At 44.7% G+C, this 15,829-nt stretch overlaps 1 protein-coding gene and 1 long non-coding RNA gene across 2 annotated transcripts in view; both read left to right on the plus strand.

The window, feature by feature from the left end:
- LOC143793417 (uncharacterized) overlaps window positions 1-3,307 on the plus strand; it is a 200,256-nt gene extending 196,949 nt beyond the window's left edge. Inside the window, exon 3 of the long non-coding RNA XR_013220123.1 lies at window positions 3,172-3,307. This is a non-coding gene — a long non-coding RNA (uncharacterized LOC143793417). The remainder of the gene's footprint in view (window positions 1-3,171) is intronic.
- A 4-nt stretch (window positions 3,308-3,311) lies between these two features.
- On the plus strand, window positions 3,312-4,103 carry LOC143801112 (vomeronasal type-2 receptor 26-like; the record flags this gene model as incomplete). The annotated part of the gene is made up of 1 exon (XM_077281227.1): window positions 3,312-4,103. A coding segment is annotated over one exon (792 nt), but the record flags the coding sequence as incomplete, so codon positions are not given.
- Window positions 4,104-15,829: the final 11,726 nt, after the last annotated feature.

Raw genomic sequence — 15,829 nt, forward strand, 5'->3', positions numbered from 1 at the left:
CATTGAGTGGGAAGTGAGTGCATTCATCCCAAACCTGAAAAAATAGAAGCCATTACACAGTGACATCCCCCATAAACCAAAAGCATATCCAAAAATTCCTTAGGACCGCAAGTGCAGTGCCCCAGAGTCCTGGTCGTTGCAGTAATGTCGCTCTTCCACCAGTTGGAGTGCTTTTACGTCCAATGGTACTAAAGGAGTTCCCCTGATCAGGTATCACAAGACACACACTACACTTCACACTCCAGTCCACCAGGGGGAGCCTTGCTTCTATCTATTAGGGCACTCCTCACACACGGGTAAAACTGGTGGGTTGGATAGGAAGTTAGGCAGAAGCTACCTGGGTTCAACCCAGAGAGGACCTGTCAGGCAGACAGGGGGAGAAGGAGGAACATCTGAGCTGCAGACAGAGGATACCTGTGAGGGGTGGGATCCTGACAGACCCAAGCACGAGATAGAGCGTTACGGAGCTGCGCCTGCACCCATTGCGGCAGCATCCTAAGAAAGGACACGAAGCAAAGTATATTGTTGAGAGTGAGAAATGAAGTCACAGCACAAGGAGATAATACCGGGAGGAGACCTGCCCCAAGATCGGCAGCCTCCTTCTGAGGCGCGTAGCCGGTGGCCGGAACACCGAGGGAGTAATTGACTCTACATATTACTTCAGAAATTGGCAGGACAGTCAATTCCAAGTTGGCTGCCCAACCTAAATACCTAAGAAGACAAGGAGGCAAAATTGTGGGAGAAGGGCGACTCTAGGGTCCCTATAAAATAGCTCCAGGCCTACCCCGTCATACGGGTTGTCCTATCCATACCATCTGGGGGACAGAGAGAGAAAAGATCAGAAACATCCACGACAGTTGTGAGGACTATCCCGTGGTGCTCAGCAGGGAGGTACTACAACACACAGGCACTAGTAGGAAGGCTACTGATTTCCACTTGAGTAAGGGAACTCTGGGTGTGCCTTCGGACCGGCCGGATTCCGCCTGCCCTGTGAACGGTACTCTGGACTGTGGACGCCGACGTCTTCAGTAAAAGGTAAAGAGACTGCAACCCTTGTATCCTCGTTATTCACTGCGCCTTACATTGTCCGCCATCACTACCTACACTTCTGGGAAGCCCTGGGGACCTAGTTCACCTGTGGGAAGGTACACCATCTAGCTGCCATTCCATCACCCCAGCGGACCCCTAAGCAGCGTCGGTCACCCTGACCGAGTACCACAGGTGGCGTCACGAACACCGTACAAACTACACCTTTAATTGGATGCCCCTCATAGGGCAACGGGCCGGGTTGGGCCACCATGACATCCCCTGAACTGAGAAGGACCCGGTACCGAGTACCCCATTGCCCTTGCGTGGGGACGATCCACAAACTATTATTAAAAGTTTATCTACAGTTACAGCACTAAAGAAAAGCCCCTCACTGACCTCACCCTCAAAATATTTGCCTGCAATCTTATCTGGACCTCGAAATGTGAATCCGCATTTCTCCAGGTGAAAATCCAGTAAGCCCAATGCTCAGTCCTGACTGTTCTTGATCTCTACCACATGTTCATTTTTCAAACAGATGCCTCAGATATCAGATTTGGATCCATACTCAGTCAAGCGGCAGCTGGCGGTCAGGAACACCTGGTATCCTATGTTTCCCTGAAGCTATTGGAGAGGGAGAGGGCATAAGCAACAATAGCAAAAGAAGGCTTGGCCATAATGTGGGCACTTAAAAAATTGCCGCCATATCTCTACAGCAAGGAATTCACGGTCATCATCACTCAATTCTGTGAGCATGCAGCTTTTCGCTTCTTCTCTATCCATTGCATATTAGCATGCTCTAGGAGAACCCCTAACTCCAAAATTGTTCAAGGATGCCTTCCATATCCAATTATCTGAAAGGATATTCCTGTTTTGGACAACCAGGTCACCTGGCCACATACTTCAAAAGTCTGTCAGCTTCCTAAGCTTGGTGCTACCAAATGCTGGTTGCCACTGGGGGGTATAGTTGGCTCTGGAAGCCCCAAAGTCGCAGCTGCTTGAATCCCGGTGAGCTATAGGGTTAAACTCAGTGGTTTGTGCCATCTACTTTGTGCTGGACCTGAGGAAGAGGAGCTCTGATTGTTATTTTACACGTGTAAAAGCATTTGGGGACAGCTTTTCTTAAAGCGGATGTGGAGACGTGAGGGTCAGTGGGTGCTCTCCTCCGCTGGGTCAGTGGGTGCTCTCCTCCGCTGGGTCAGTGGGTGCTCTCGTCTGCTGGCTCAGATGTCTTTAAAAAGACTGCATGGACCAGGGCTCATCCCACTTACTGCCCGCACTCCTTTCTCATGGGCAGAATACTACTCAGATAACACAGGGTGAGGGTGAAACAGTGTGGTAATAGTTTATTGGACCAGCAACAGACAATAATACATAGAACAGTCCCAGTAATATCCAAGATGATGCAAATCACAGAGCTTTGTGTTTGGCTGCAGTGATGCTGGGCACTTAAGTAGTAACAAGTTATCTGTGTTTTATCGCTGCTGCCAGAAAATGTTTATCTCAATGAACAAACTGTATAATTTCAATGTCTGTGATTCCATGGCCTTATTTTGAGGGTGTGAAGGGCTGTGTGGTCTAAAAAAGAGTTTTGTCTCTCTGTGTATTTTGTCCAATTTGTTCAGAAAAAATTACCAGTGGAGATGGCGACCCTGCATGCACAAAAAACATGTAGTAAAATGTGATATTTCAGGCTTATACTGAGAGAGATATGACATGTGATGGGCATTTAGCCATCCAGGAAAACTTATTTGTATTTAGCATTGATGGAAAGATAGATATAGACAGATTCAGTGACAGACAGATAGATAATAGATAGATAATAGATAAAGCCAAAATATGGGGAGCAGCACTCCAAAAATTACTTAAATAGTAAGGTGAGCTTTATTGGGTCCACATGGCATGGCGACTTTTCCGTTCCCAAGAACCTTTATCATGCATCATCCACCTTACTCTTTAAGTAATTTTTGGAGTGCTGCTTCCTATTTTTTGTCTTTATATATTTGGCAAGTATACAGATTATTTGCCGGCAGGCCTGTGCACCCACCTAGTTGGAAAGTGTGCTGCTCCATTTTTTCTAAAATAGATAAATAGATAGTTATTCTTCCCACAATAAAAGTAACACGTTATGTAATTTTTCTACAGACAGCGAGATCTGCATGAAATGCCAAATTGACAAATGGCCAAATGAGAAGAGAGACCAGTGTCTGCCTAAAGTGATGGAGTTCATCTCTTACCAGAATGACACAATGGCTTCGGTGTTTTCCTGTATCTCGGTCTTCGGATGTCTTGTGACCGGCTTCACATTTGGGATATTTATTTCCTACCGGGACACTCCTATTGTTAGAGCCAATAACCGGAACCTGAGTTACCTCCTCCTGGTCTCCAACTTTCTCAGCTTTCTCACTGTGTTTTTGTTCCTCGGTCGTCCCAATGATGTAACTTGTAGATTACGTGAAACCAGTTTTGGATTTTTCTTCTCAGTAGCCGTCTCTTCACTTCTCGCCAAGACTGTCATGGTTTGTGTTGCTTTTAAGTCCACCAAGCCTGGAAGCGCCTGGAGAAAATGGCTGAACGTGAAACTGCCCTATACCATAGTGTTGTTGTGTTCATTTCTTCAGGTTGTAATCTGTGTTTTGTGGTTGACTATTTCTCCCCCATTCCAAGATCTGGACACTGAGTCTTATCCTGGGATTCTCATCATTCAGTGTAATGAAGGCTCAGATATCTGGTTCTACTCCATGTTGGGTTATCTGGGGCTCCTGGCAGCTGTAAACTTTGTCCTGGCTTTCATGGTGAGGACATTACCGGACAGTTTCAATGAGGCCAAGTACATCACCTTCAGCATGCTGGTGTTCCTCAGTGTCTGGATTTCCATGATCCCGGCTTATCTGAGCACCAGAGGGAAGAACATGGTGGCTGTGGAGATATTTGCAGTGATGGCTTCCAGTGCTGGACTTTTAGGTTGTGTGGTTTTCCCTAAATGCTTTATTATTTTGTTTAAATCAGGAATGAATAATAAAACGGAGCTGCTCGGAAAAAAGAAAGGAATGACGGCAAATATTAGGAACCACTGATAATAATGACTAATTCTGTACATTAGACCCATAGAAACCATTTTAAAGTAAGATGTAAGATTCTCTATCAACCTGTGTATGAAATAAACATATAAAAATGTCTTATCCCGTTATTTCCAGTAATTGATGTATTTATCAGGACGTCTCATATTTGTATTAGAGTTTGGGAAATGTAGAAATTTCTCTGTGGTTTTGGTAAATGATCTGCTTCCTCCTTAAAGAGAATCTTTTAGCAGTTTCCCCATGTTAAACTGGACTCATCATGGAATAGCGGCTGCAGAGCTGAACACAACACAGCTTTTATCCTATAATTTCTCATCTCCATTGTGGAGGTATGAGTTTAGAAATATAGGTTATAATTTATGAAGAGCACAAATGGGCATCACCAGAGAATATTATCTGGGAGCGTGCAGGAAAAGAAGGAACATGTCTCTAGAATGTCAAAAGAACATGCTTTCTCCTCCGAGATGTAATGACAGATAGTCCTGCTCTCTGCCCTGATCTCTGCCTAAAATCTACTGCAGAGTGTGATTACAAACATCTTTAGCTTCCATCTCTCAGCAGTGAGTGTGGGAGAAGGAACTACAGCTGTACTGACAGTCCATTGAGGGGAGAGCTGCAACTGCAGAGGTGTTTGTAATCACAACCAGCTCAACTCTACATCTACTCCCCTTTCCCCCTCACTGACTGCTGTGAAATGAAAGTTATAGAGGTGTTTGTAATGAGATTCAGATCTTTTTTATACTCCACAGTATCTGCAGAGATCAGGGCTGAGAGCAGGGCTCCCCATCATTACATCCCACAGGAGAAGGAATGTTCTTCTGATCTTCTGCGGACATGTTCTTTTTACCCCAGCATGTCAATCCTGCTTATGATTGCTCAACTTCATGCAGAGGAAAAAGTACAAACCCCCCCAGAGGGGAATCTCTGCTAATGGCCATTGGGCTTATAATAAATTACAGCCTAAACTTCACAACCTACTGTCTTCATAATGGAGAGGAGAAATTAATAAATAAAAACTACATTATGTTCATCTGTGCAAACACTATTCCGTGATTTGGCCAGCTTAACATTCAGAAACTGAGGAAAAGTCCTCGTTATCAATTTTATTAGTAAGATTTTAATGTTTATGAGAAATAAAAGAATACATATAATGTACTGAATACTCAGGGGGTGATGCCATAGTAAGTGATTGTTCTTTCGTCATCACTTTGCCCATCTCTGGGCTGCACTTTTGCTTTATTGTTATAGCACTTGCTTTCGGTGGTTCATATAGCGGTAAGTGTATCGACAGAGCACATTTTTGAGGAACTCTTCTAATCAAATTGCTTAGAATTTCCCATCAATTTTGGATTCTGATGAATCAGAATTTTTCCATTGTGCTGGATTTATATGTAACAGTATAATATCACATTGTCCTTGCCATCCACCTGTCCATGCTGCCAAATCTCCTTGCTTGGTTTCCACCCAGTCCATAAGTTCCAGCTTTGGTTTTCTCTTTACTCTTTGTTGAGTTTTACAGGTGCCATTTAGGCCTTAATCACTCTACGGTGTAATGTCATCCTAAGGGGGGTCGCACCATTCAGCCAGATAGGACGATGTAACAAATGGAGCGATGCTTCTCACGGCTTGGTTGAGGCCTAGCTGATGCAGCAGCCTGGTGAAGAGTGAAAAGAAAATGTGAACTGGAGGTCTGGGAGCGAGGAGAGGACAAGAGAGGAACTGCAGGAGCATGGACCGATCAAAGGTGAGCAGAGAATGGTATTCTATTATTCATTAACCCCTTCCAACATGACCCATATAACTACGCCGTGCAGTTTGGAGGCCTCAGAGCAGAACACATCATGTTATATTGCAGTCGGAGCACATACATTTCATATAAAATGCATTTGATCCAAATCAAATTTCCAGGACAAATTTTCGTTTTGTCAGTTTTGCTCAAAATTTTGACCTAAAAGAATGCAGTGAAAATGCAAAAAGAATCCTAATGAAAAACACAGGGAAAGGCAAAAAGTCCTATAAGTCCCCCAATGCTATAACAGAAGGTACAGCCACAATAACACTGCAGCCGAGAGCCAGGACTGGCAGAGACCACCGGAGCACCGGGGCTGGAGCTGAGGGGATTTATCAATTCATGCTCTTTTTTATATTCTCAAAATAACCCTTTAGGGTGTGTTCACAAGCACTATCTTTGTTATTGATTGTTCTTCATCAAAAACCACAGTGTTGGCAGGAAAAATTCTGAGCACAGTCCGCACATTATATATCTGTTAGGCTAGTTTCACATTAGAGGTTGAGTCTGCAGCGTATCATCTGCAACCACAAACGCATGCAAAAACACATACAAAGGCATGTTAACACAGCATTTTTTATCCACATTAACTTACGCATGATGGAAAAAAGGCAACATTTGCATGTGTTTGCCTTTTATGCACATGAGGTGGAAAGGTGAAAAATGTAACACGAGAAAAATCTAGATAAACAAACACTGCCAATAGGGCACAAATGGGCGTGTCATGAGAATTCTTTATATAGACACTTTATACAGCTGAAATCTTCAGATTTTGCTTCTGTATCTTACTTCACGATGTCTATTCGCATGGAGAGCTTTTATTTCAACCTGGATTTGGATATCAAGCTGTTTCTTACCTTTTGCGTTTGCTTGTGAGCAACAAAGAAATAGAGAAAGACAGAGAAGAACACGGTGTCGGCGTTTTTGGAGACACCCCATAATCAAAGTCCGGGAGAACCGTGGAGCCTACCGCACCCTATACAGTGAGCTCCATACCAACCCGGCAAAAGTTGTGGACTATACAAGGATGTCTCAAGAGACCTTCCGGGATTTGCTTCATAGTGTCCAAGGAGCCATCAGGAGACAGGACACCCCGCTCCGATTCCTGCTGAGGAACGTCTCCTGGTCACATTAAGGTATGTAATATTTTTTTTTTTTAAAAAGCCTGTCATAATTATTTTTGTTCTGCCATGTATAATTTGTTTTTTTCCTTTATGTGTTTAGCATTAGCAAAACCCCATCATAAATATAATTGTTTGTAATTTGTTTATTTCTTTTTTGGTAGATTCCTAGCTACCGGAGAGAGCTTATCATCGATCCATTTTCAGTATCGGCTTGGAATTTCCACCTTGTCTGGAATAGTTGTGGACACCTGCCGTGCATTGTGGAACGTTCTTTGGGAGGAATTTATCCCCCTACCCAGCGCAGAAATGTGGCAGGAAATTTCAGAAAAATTCTGGCAAGTCTATAATTTCCCCAACTGTTTGGCAGCAGTGGAAGGAAAACACATCGGATTACCAAACCCGCCAGAACTGGATCTCAGTACGTAAACTATAAAAAACATTTTTGATTGCCGATGCTGACTGTCGCTTTGTCGCCGTAGACATTGGAGCTTTTGGCAATGACTCCCAGTCTTTTAAAAACTCAGACATGGGCCAACATGGAAAACATTTTAATTTCCCCCTGCCACGACCTTTTCCCAACACTGAAGGCCTGCCAAGGCCATTTGTTATGGTTGGGGATGAGGCATTTCAGGTGTGTGAGAACCTACTGAAACCATACTCCAGTCGAGACTTGAACCAAACCCCAAAATTTTTAACTACTGACTGAGCAGGGCATGAAGAACTGATGAGTGTAGCTTTGGGATTCTTGTTTCAAAATGGCACATTCTTGGAACAGCCATTAATCTAAAAATAGAGACAGTCGATGAGGTTGTCAAAGCCTGTTTGGTTCTACATAACTACATAATGGCTAAAGAGCGACCCAGCATTGAACTTGATGAACCAGTTTCAAACCCCTTGCCAGATTACAATCATCACCCTATGAGGCCAACAGAAGAAGTTACCCAAATGAGGGATCAAATTTCTGCCTATTTGGTTTCTGATATCGGACATGTGGCATGGCAAGATGGAATGGTTTAATAAATTGTTCTGTTGTGTAATCCCATTTTCCATATAAAGAAATAGAACAAAAGGTGGAACTCACCAGTTTGCTGTGATGAACGTCTTTAATGTGTCTTTAATCCATATTACAGGTTATTTTAGACACATTCCAGGTGATAGTGAGGGAGCAGAGAGTGCAGGTGGTCCACCTGGAATGTGTCTAAAATAACCTTAATATGGATTAAAGACACATTAAAGACGTTCATCACAGCAAACTGGTGAGTGCCGCCTTCTGTTCTATTTCTTTATATGGAAAATGGGATTATCACTATGTAATAGGTAGAGTGTTGTGAATTTGCTTTTTGCTCCCTCTAGTGTTACTAGTTTTTTGACTCTGGTTTTTCTGTCATTCCTTTTATCCGCACCTGGGTCGTTAGTTAGGGGTGTTGCTATATAAGCTCCCTGGACCTTCAGTTCAATGCCTGGCTACGTAGTTATCAGAGCTAGTCTGCTGTGCTCTTGTCTACTGATCCTGGTTCCAGTTATATCAGCTAAGTCTGCCTTTTGCTTTTTGCTATTTGTTTTGGTTTTGTATTTTTGTCCAGCTTGTTCCAAAACTATATCCTGACCTTTGCTGGAAGCTCTAGGGGGGCTGGTGTTCTCCCCCCGGACCGTTAGACGGTTCGGGGGTTCTTGAATTTCCAGTGTGGATTTTGATAGGGTTTTTGTTGACCATATAAGTTACCTTTCTTTATTCTGCTATCAGTAAGCGGGCCTCTCTGTGCTAAACCTGGTTCATTTCTGTGTTTGTCATTTCCTCTTACCTCACCGTCATTATTTGTGGGGGGCTTCTATCCAGCTTTGGGGTCCCCTTCTCTGGAGGCAAGAAAGGTCTTTGTTTTCCTCTACTAGGGGTAGCTAGATTCTCCGGCTGGCGCGTGTCATCTAGAATCAACGTAGGAATGATCCCCGGCTACTTCTAGTGTTGGCGTTAGGAGTAGATATATGGTCAACCCAGTTACCACTGCCCTATGAGCTGGATTTTTGTATTCTGCAGACTTCCACGTTCCACTGAGACCCTCGCCATTGGGGTCATAACAGTTTGCCAGGCCAGTATTAAATGTTTAATGCATTGCAGAAGAGGGATTATAAGAAAGAAGATTCTGAGTTTTTTTTTTTTTTCTTCTTCCCCTTTACCTCAGAGTGGCTATGCTTGCTGCAGACATGAATGTCCAGACCTTGATTACAAGTGTGGACCAGCTGGCTACTCGTGTGCAGGGCATACAAGACTATGTTATCAGAAATCCTAGGTCAGAACCTAAAATACCGATTCCTGAACTGTTTTCCGGAGACAGGTTTAAGTTTAGGAATTTCGTGAATAATTGTAAATTGTTTTTGTCCCTGAGACCCTGTTCATCTGGAGATTCTGCTCAGCAAGTAAAAATTGTTATTTCATTCTTACGGGGCGACCCTCAGGATTGGGCTTTTTCGCTGGCGCCAGGAGATCCGGCATTGGCTGATCTTGATGCGTTTTTTCTGGCGCTCGGTTTACTTTATGAGGAACCCAATCTTGAGATTCAGGCAGAAATGGCCTTGCTGGCTATGTCTCAGGGGCAGGACGAGGCTGAAGTGTATTGCCAAAAATTTCGGAAATGGTCCGTGCTGACACATTGGAACGAGTGTGCACTGGCCGCTAATTTTAGAAATGGCCTTTCTGAAGCCATTAAGAATGTTATGGTGGGTTTTCCCATTCCCACAGGTCTGAATGATACTATGGCACTGGCTATTCAAATTGACCGGCGGTTGCGGGAGCGCAAAACCGCAAATTCCCTCATGGTGTTGTCTGAACAGACACCTAATTCGGTGCAATGTGATAGAAAAACCGCAAATTCCCTCATGGTGTTGTCTGAACAGACACCTGATTTAATGCAATGTGATAGAATCCTGACTAGAAATGAGCGGAAAATTCATAGACGCCGGAATGGCTTGTGCTACTACTGTGGTGATTCTACACATGTTATCTCAGCATGCTCTAAACGTATAGCTAAGGTTGTTAGTCCTGTCACCGTTGGTAATTTGCAACCTAAATTTATTCTGTCTGTAACTTTGATTTGCTCACTGTCATCTTATCCTGTCATGGCGTTTGTAGATTCAGGTGCTGCCCTGAGTCTCATGGATCTCTCATTTGCTAAGCGCTGTGGTTTTACTCTTGAACCATTAGAAAATCCTATTCCTCTTAGGGGTATTGATGCTACACCATTGGCTGCAAATAAACCGCAGTATTGGACACAGGTTACCATGTGCATGACTCCTGAACACCGCGAGGTGATACGTTTCCTGGTTTTACATAAAATGCATGATTTGGTTGTTTTAGGGCTGCCATGGTTACAGACCCATAATCCAGTCCTGGACTGGAAGGCTATGTCAGTCTCAAGTTGGGGCTGTCGTGGTATTCATGGGGATTCCCTGCCTGTGTCTATTGCTTCTTCTACGCCTTCGGAAGTTCCGGAGTATTTGTCTGATTATCAGGACGTCTTCAGTGAGTCTGAGTCCAGTGCACTGCCTCCTCATAGGGACTGTGACTGTGCTATAGATTTGATCCCAGGCAGTAAATTTCCTAAGGGAAGACTGTTTAATCTGTCGGTACCTGAACATACCGCTATGCGTTCATATATCAAGGAGTCTCTGGAGAAAGGACATATTCGTCCGTCTTCTTCCCCTCTTGGTGCGGGATTCTTTTTTGTGGCAAAAAAGGACGGATCTTTGAGACCTTGTATTGATTATCGGCTTTTAAATAAGATCACTGTCAAATTTCAGTATCCTTTACCGCTGTTGTCTGACTTGTTTGCCCGGATTAAGGGTGCCAAGTGGTTCACCAAGATAGACCTTCGTGGTGCGTACAACCTTGTGCGCATTAAGCAAGGTGATGAATGGAAAACCGCATTCAATACGCCCGAAGGTCATTTTGAGTACTTGGTGATGCCTTTTGGTCTCTCCAATGCGCCTTCAGTTTTTCAGTCCTTTATGCATGACATTTTCCGGAAGTATCTGGATAAATTTTTGATTGTTTATCTGGATGATATTTTGGTTTTTTCTGATAATTGGGATTCGCATGTGGAGCAGGTCAGGTTGGTCTTTAAAATTTTGCGTGAAAATTCTTTGTTTGTCAAGGGCTCTAAGTGTCTCTTTGGTGTACAGAAGGTTCCCTTTTTGGGGTTCATTTTTTCCCCTTCTGCTGTGGAGATGGACCCAGTCAAGGTCCGAGCTATTCTTGATTGGACTCAGCCCTCGTCAGTTAAGAGTCTTCAGAAGTTCTTGGGCTTCGCTAACTTCTACCGTCGTTTTATCGCTAATTTTTCTAGCATTGTGAAACCTTTGACGGATATGACCAAGAAGGGCTCCGATGTAGCTAACTGGGCTCCTGCTGCCGTGGAGGCTTTCCAGGAGTTGAAACGCCGGTTTACTTCGGCGCCTGTTTTGTGCCAGCCTGACGTCTCACTTCCCTTTCAGGTTGAGGTGGATGCTTCGGAGATTGGGGCAGGGGCCGTTTTGTCGCAGAGAGGCCCTGGTTGCTCTGTTATGAAACCTTGTGCCTTTTTCTCTAGGAAGTTTTCGCCTGCCGAGCGAAATTATGATGTGGGCAATCGGGAGTTGTTGGCCATGAAATGGGCATTTGAGGAGTGGCGTCATTGGCTCGAGGGTGCTAAGCATCGTGTGGTGGTCTTGACTGATCACAAAAATCTGATGTATCTCGAGTCTGCTAAACGCCTTAATCCGAGACAGGCCCGCTGGTCATTGTTTTTCTCCCGCTTTGATTTTGTTGTCTCGTATTTACCTGGTTCAAAGAATGTGAAGGCCGATGCTCTTTCTAGGAGCTTTGTGCCTGATGCTCCTGGAGTCGCTGATCCTGTTGGTATTCTTAAAGATGGAGTTATCTTGTCAGCTATTTCTCCGGATCTGCGACGTGTGTTGCAGAGATTTCAGGCTGATAGGCCTGAGTCTTGTCCACCTGACAGACTGTTTGTCCCGGATAAGTGGACCAGCAGAGTCATTTCCGAGGTTCATTCCTCGGTGTTGGCAGGTCACCCGGGAATTTTTGGCACCAGAGATCTGGTGGCCAGGTCCTTTTGGTGGCCTTCCTTGTCAAGGGATGTGCGGTCATTTGTGCAGTCCTGTGGGACTTGTGCTCGAGCTAAGCCTTGCTGTTCTCGTGCCAGCGGTTTGCTCTTGCCCTTGCCTGTCCCGAAGAGACCTTGGACACATATCTCCATGGATTTCATTTCTGATCTTCCGCTATCTCAGGGCATGTCCGTTATCTGGGTGATATGTGATCGCTTCTCCAAGATGGTCCATTTGGTTCCTTTGCCTAAGCTGCCTTCCTCTTCCGATCTGGTTCCTGTGTTTTTCCAGAACGTGGTTCGTTTGCACGGCATCCCTGAGAATATTGTGTCTGACAGAGGATCCCAGTTCGTTTCCAGGTTCTGGCGATCCTTTTGTAGTAGGATGGGCATTGATTTGTCGTTTTCGTCTGCTTTCCATCCTCAGACTAATGGACAGACGGAGCGAACCAATCAGACTTTGGAGGCTTATTTGAGGTGTTTTGTCTCTGCTGATCAGGACGATTGGGTGACATTCTTGCCGTTGGCTGAGTTTGCCCTTAATAATCGGGCTAGTTCCGCCACCTTGGTTTCACCTTTTTTCTGCAACTCTGGTTTCCATCCTCGCTTTTCTTCGGGTCATGTGGAGCCTTCTGACTGTCCTGGGGTGGATTCTGTGGTGGATAGGTTGCAGCAGATCTGGAATCATGTGGTGGACAACTTGAAGTTGTCACAGGAGAAGGCTCAGCGCTTTGCCAACCGCCGCCGCGGTGTGGGTCCCCGACTACGCGTTGGGGATTTGGTATGGCTTTCTTCCCGCTTTGTTCCTATGAAGGTCTCCTCTCCCAAATTTAAACCTCGTTTTATTGGGCCTTACAAGATATTGGAAATCCTTAATCCTGTATCTTTTCGTCTGGATCTTCCTGTGTCGTTTGCTATTCACAATGTATTTCATAGGTCCTTGTTGCGGCGGTACATTGTGCCTGTAGTTCCTTCTGCTGAGCCTCCTGCTCCGGTGTTGGTTGAGGGCGAGTTGGAGTACGTGGTGGAGAAGATCTTGGATTCTCGCCTCTCCAGGCGGAGGCTTCAGTACCTGGTCAAGTGGAAGGGCTATGGTCAGGAGGATAATTCCTGGGTGGTCGCCTCTGATGTTCATGCGGCCGATTTAGTTCGTGCCTTTCATGCCGCTCATCCTGATCGCCCTGGTGGTCGTGGTGAGGGTTCGGTGACCCCTCACTAAGGGGGGGGTACTGTTGTGAATTTGCTTTTTGCTCCCTCTAGTGTTACTAGTTTTTTGACTCTGGTTTTTCTGTCATTCCTTTTATCCGCACCTGGGTCGTTAGTTAGGGGTGTTGCTATATAAGCTCCCTGGACCTTCAGTTCAATGCCTGGCTACGTAGTTATCAGAGCTAGTCTGCTGTGCTCTTGTCTACTGATCCTGGTTCCAGTTATATCAGCTAAGTCTGCCTTTTGCTTTTTGCTATTTGTTTTGGTTTTGTATTTTTGTCCAGCTTGTTCCAAAACTATATCCTGACCTTTGCTGGAAGCTCTAGGGGGGCTGGTGTTCTCCCCCCGGACCGTTAGACGGTTCGGGGGTTCTTGAATTTCCAGTGTGGATTTTGATAGGGTTTTTGTTGACCATATAAGTTACCTTTCTTTATTCTGCTATCAGTAAGCGGGCCTCTCTGTGCTAAACCTGGTTCATTTCTGTGTTTGTCATTTCCTCTTACCTCACCGTCATTATTTGTGGGGGGCTTCTATCCAGCTTTGGGGTCCCCTTCTCTGGAGGCAAGAAAGGTCTTTGTTTTCCTCTACTAGGGGTAGCTAGATTCTCCGGCTGGCGCGTGTCATCTAGAATCAACGTAGGAATGATCCCCGGCTACTTCTAGTGTTGGCGTTAGGAGTAGATATATGGTCAACCCAGTTACCACTGCCCTATGAGCTGGATTTTTGTATTCTGCAGACTTCCACGTTCCACTGAGACCCTCGCCATTGGGGTCATAACAGTAGAGCACCTGAATCCAGTGACTGTTGGCAATCTGCAAGTGAAAGGAATAGCAGCACATAACAGCACACGATTGGCTGGGGAAAGAAAATATCCTGGTGCCATTCTACTCCAAAAGACAAAGATATACCTGTAATGTTAAAATGTTCCTGTAATATTTTGTGTTACTAAAAAACCTGTTTTGAAACCTGTACTGAGTGCCCTTTGTCTGTAATCAACTCAAATACACTTATGATGTCCGTGCTATGTTAGTGTTATGATCCGGTGACTTTGGAGCAGCATGGAACTTTCTCAGGAGAAGTGGAATCTGTACTGACCGCAAACCCTGAACTAACACCGCAACTAGAAGTAGCCGTGGGGTGTGCCTAACAAACCCTAGACACCTCGACACAGCAGGAGGACTAAATACCCCTATAGATGGAAATAGGAATACTAACTTGCCTCAGAGCAGAACCCCAAAGGATAGGCAGCTCCCCACAAATATTGACTGTGAATAAGAGAGGAAAGACACACACAGGCAGAAAACAGATTTCAGCAAAAGAGGCCACTCTAGCTAAATAGGGAAAGATAGAACAGAATACTAAGAGGTCAATATTAAAAACTCTTCAAAAATATCCACAGCAGATAATACAAAAAGTTCCACAATCTAACTAAAGATATGGAATGTATATCTGCAACTCCTGAGAATCCAACAAGACTGAGAAAATACTGACACAATCTAAGCTGGACAAAAAACAATGAATAGCACTAAATTATTAAGCACACAGCATGTGTGCCATAAAAACAAAACCAGACATTTATCTTTGCAGATTTGGCAGCAATTCTGAAGGAACCAGGCAAGGACAAAACCTCCAAAAACAATAGACAACTGGCAAGGACTAATGAATCCTGCAAACCTAAATACCCCAGTCAGAACTGCAATCAGCCGATACACCTGACCAGGGCTGCAACCCAGGGACAACTGCATTACCACCTGCAACCACCAGAGGGAGCCCAACAGCAGAATTCACAACAGTATCCCCCCTTGAGGAGGGGTCACCGAACCCTCACCAGAGCCCCCAGGCTGATCAGGACGAGCCAGATGAAAAGCATGAACCAAATAAGCAGCATGTACATCAGAGGCAAAAACCCAAGAATTATCCTCCTGGCCATAACCCTTCCATTTGACAAGATACTGAAGCCTCCGCCTCAAAAAACGAGAATCCAAAATCTTCTCAAACACATACTCCAACTCCCCATCAACCAACACAGGGGCCGGAGGAACAACAGAGGAAACAATGGGTACCACATATTTCCGCAATAAAGATCTATGGAAGACATTATGGATAGCAAAAGAAGCCTGAAGCGCCAATCGAAAAGACACCGGATTAATAATCTCAGAAATCCTATAAGGACCAATAAACCGAGGCTTAAACTTAGGAGAAGAAACCTTCATAGGAACATGACGGGAAGACAACCAGACCAGATCCCCAACCCGAAGCCGGGAACCAACACCCCGACGACGGTTAGCAAAACGTTGAGCCTTCTCCTGAGACAACGTCAAATTGTCTACCACATGAGTCCAAATCTGCTGCAACCTGTCAACCACAGAATCTACACCAGGACAGTCAGAAGGCTCAACCTGCCCAGAAGAAAAACGAGGATGAAAACCAAAATTACAAAAAAAAGGCGAAACCAAAGTAGCCGAACTAGCCTGATTATTAAGGGCAAACTTGGCCAATGGCAAAAAG

Source organism: Ranitomeya variabilis, chromosome 1, assembly GCF_051348905.1.
Source record: "Ranitomeya variabilis isolate aRanVar5 chromosome 1, aRanVar5.hap1, whole genome shotgun sequence".
Classification (NCBI taxonomy): Eukaryota; Metazoa; Chordata; class Amphibia; order Anura; family Dendrobatidae; genus Ranitomeya; species Ranitomeya variabilis.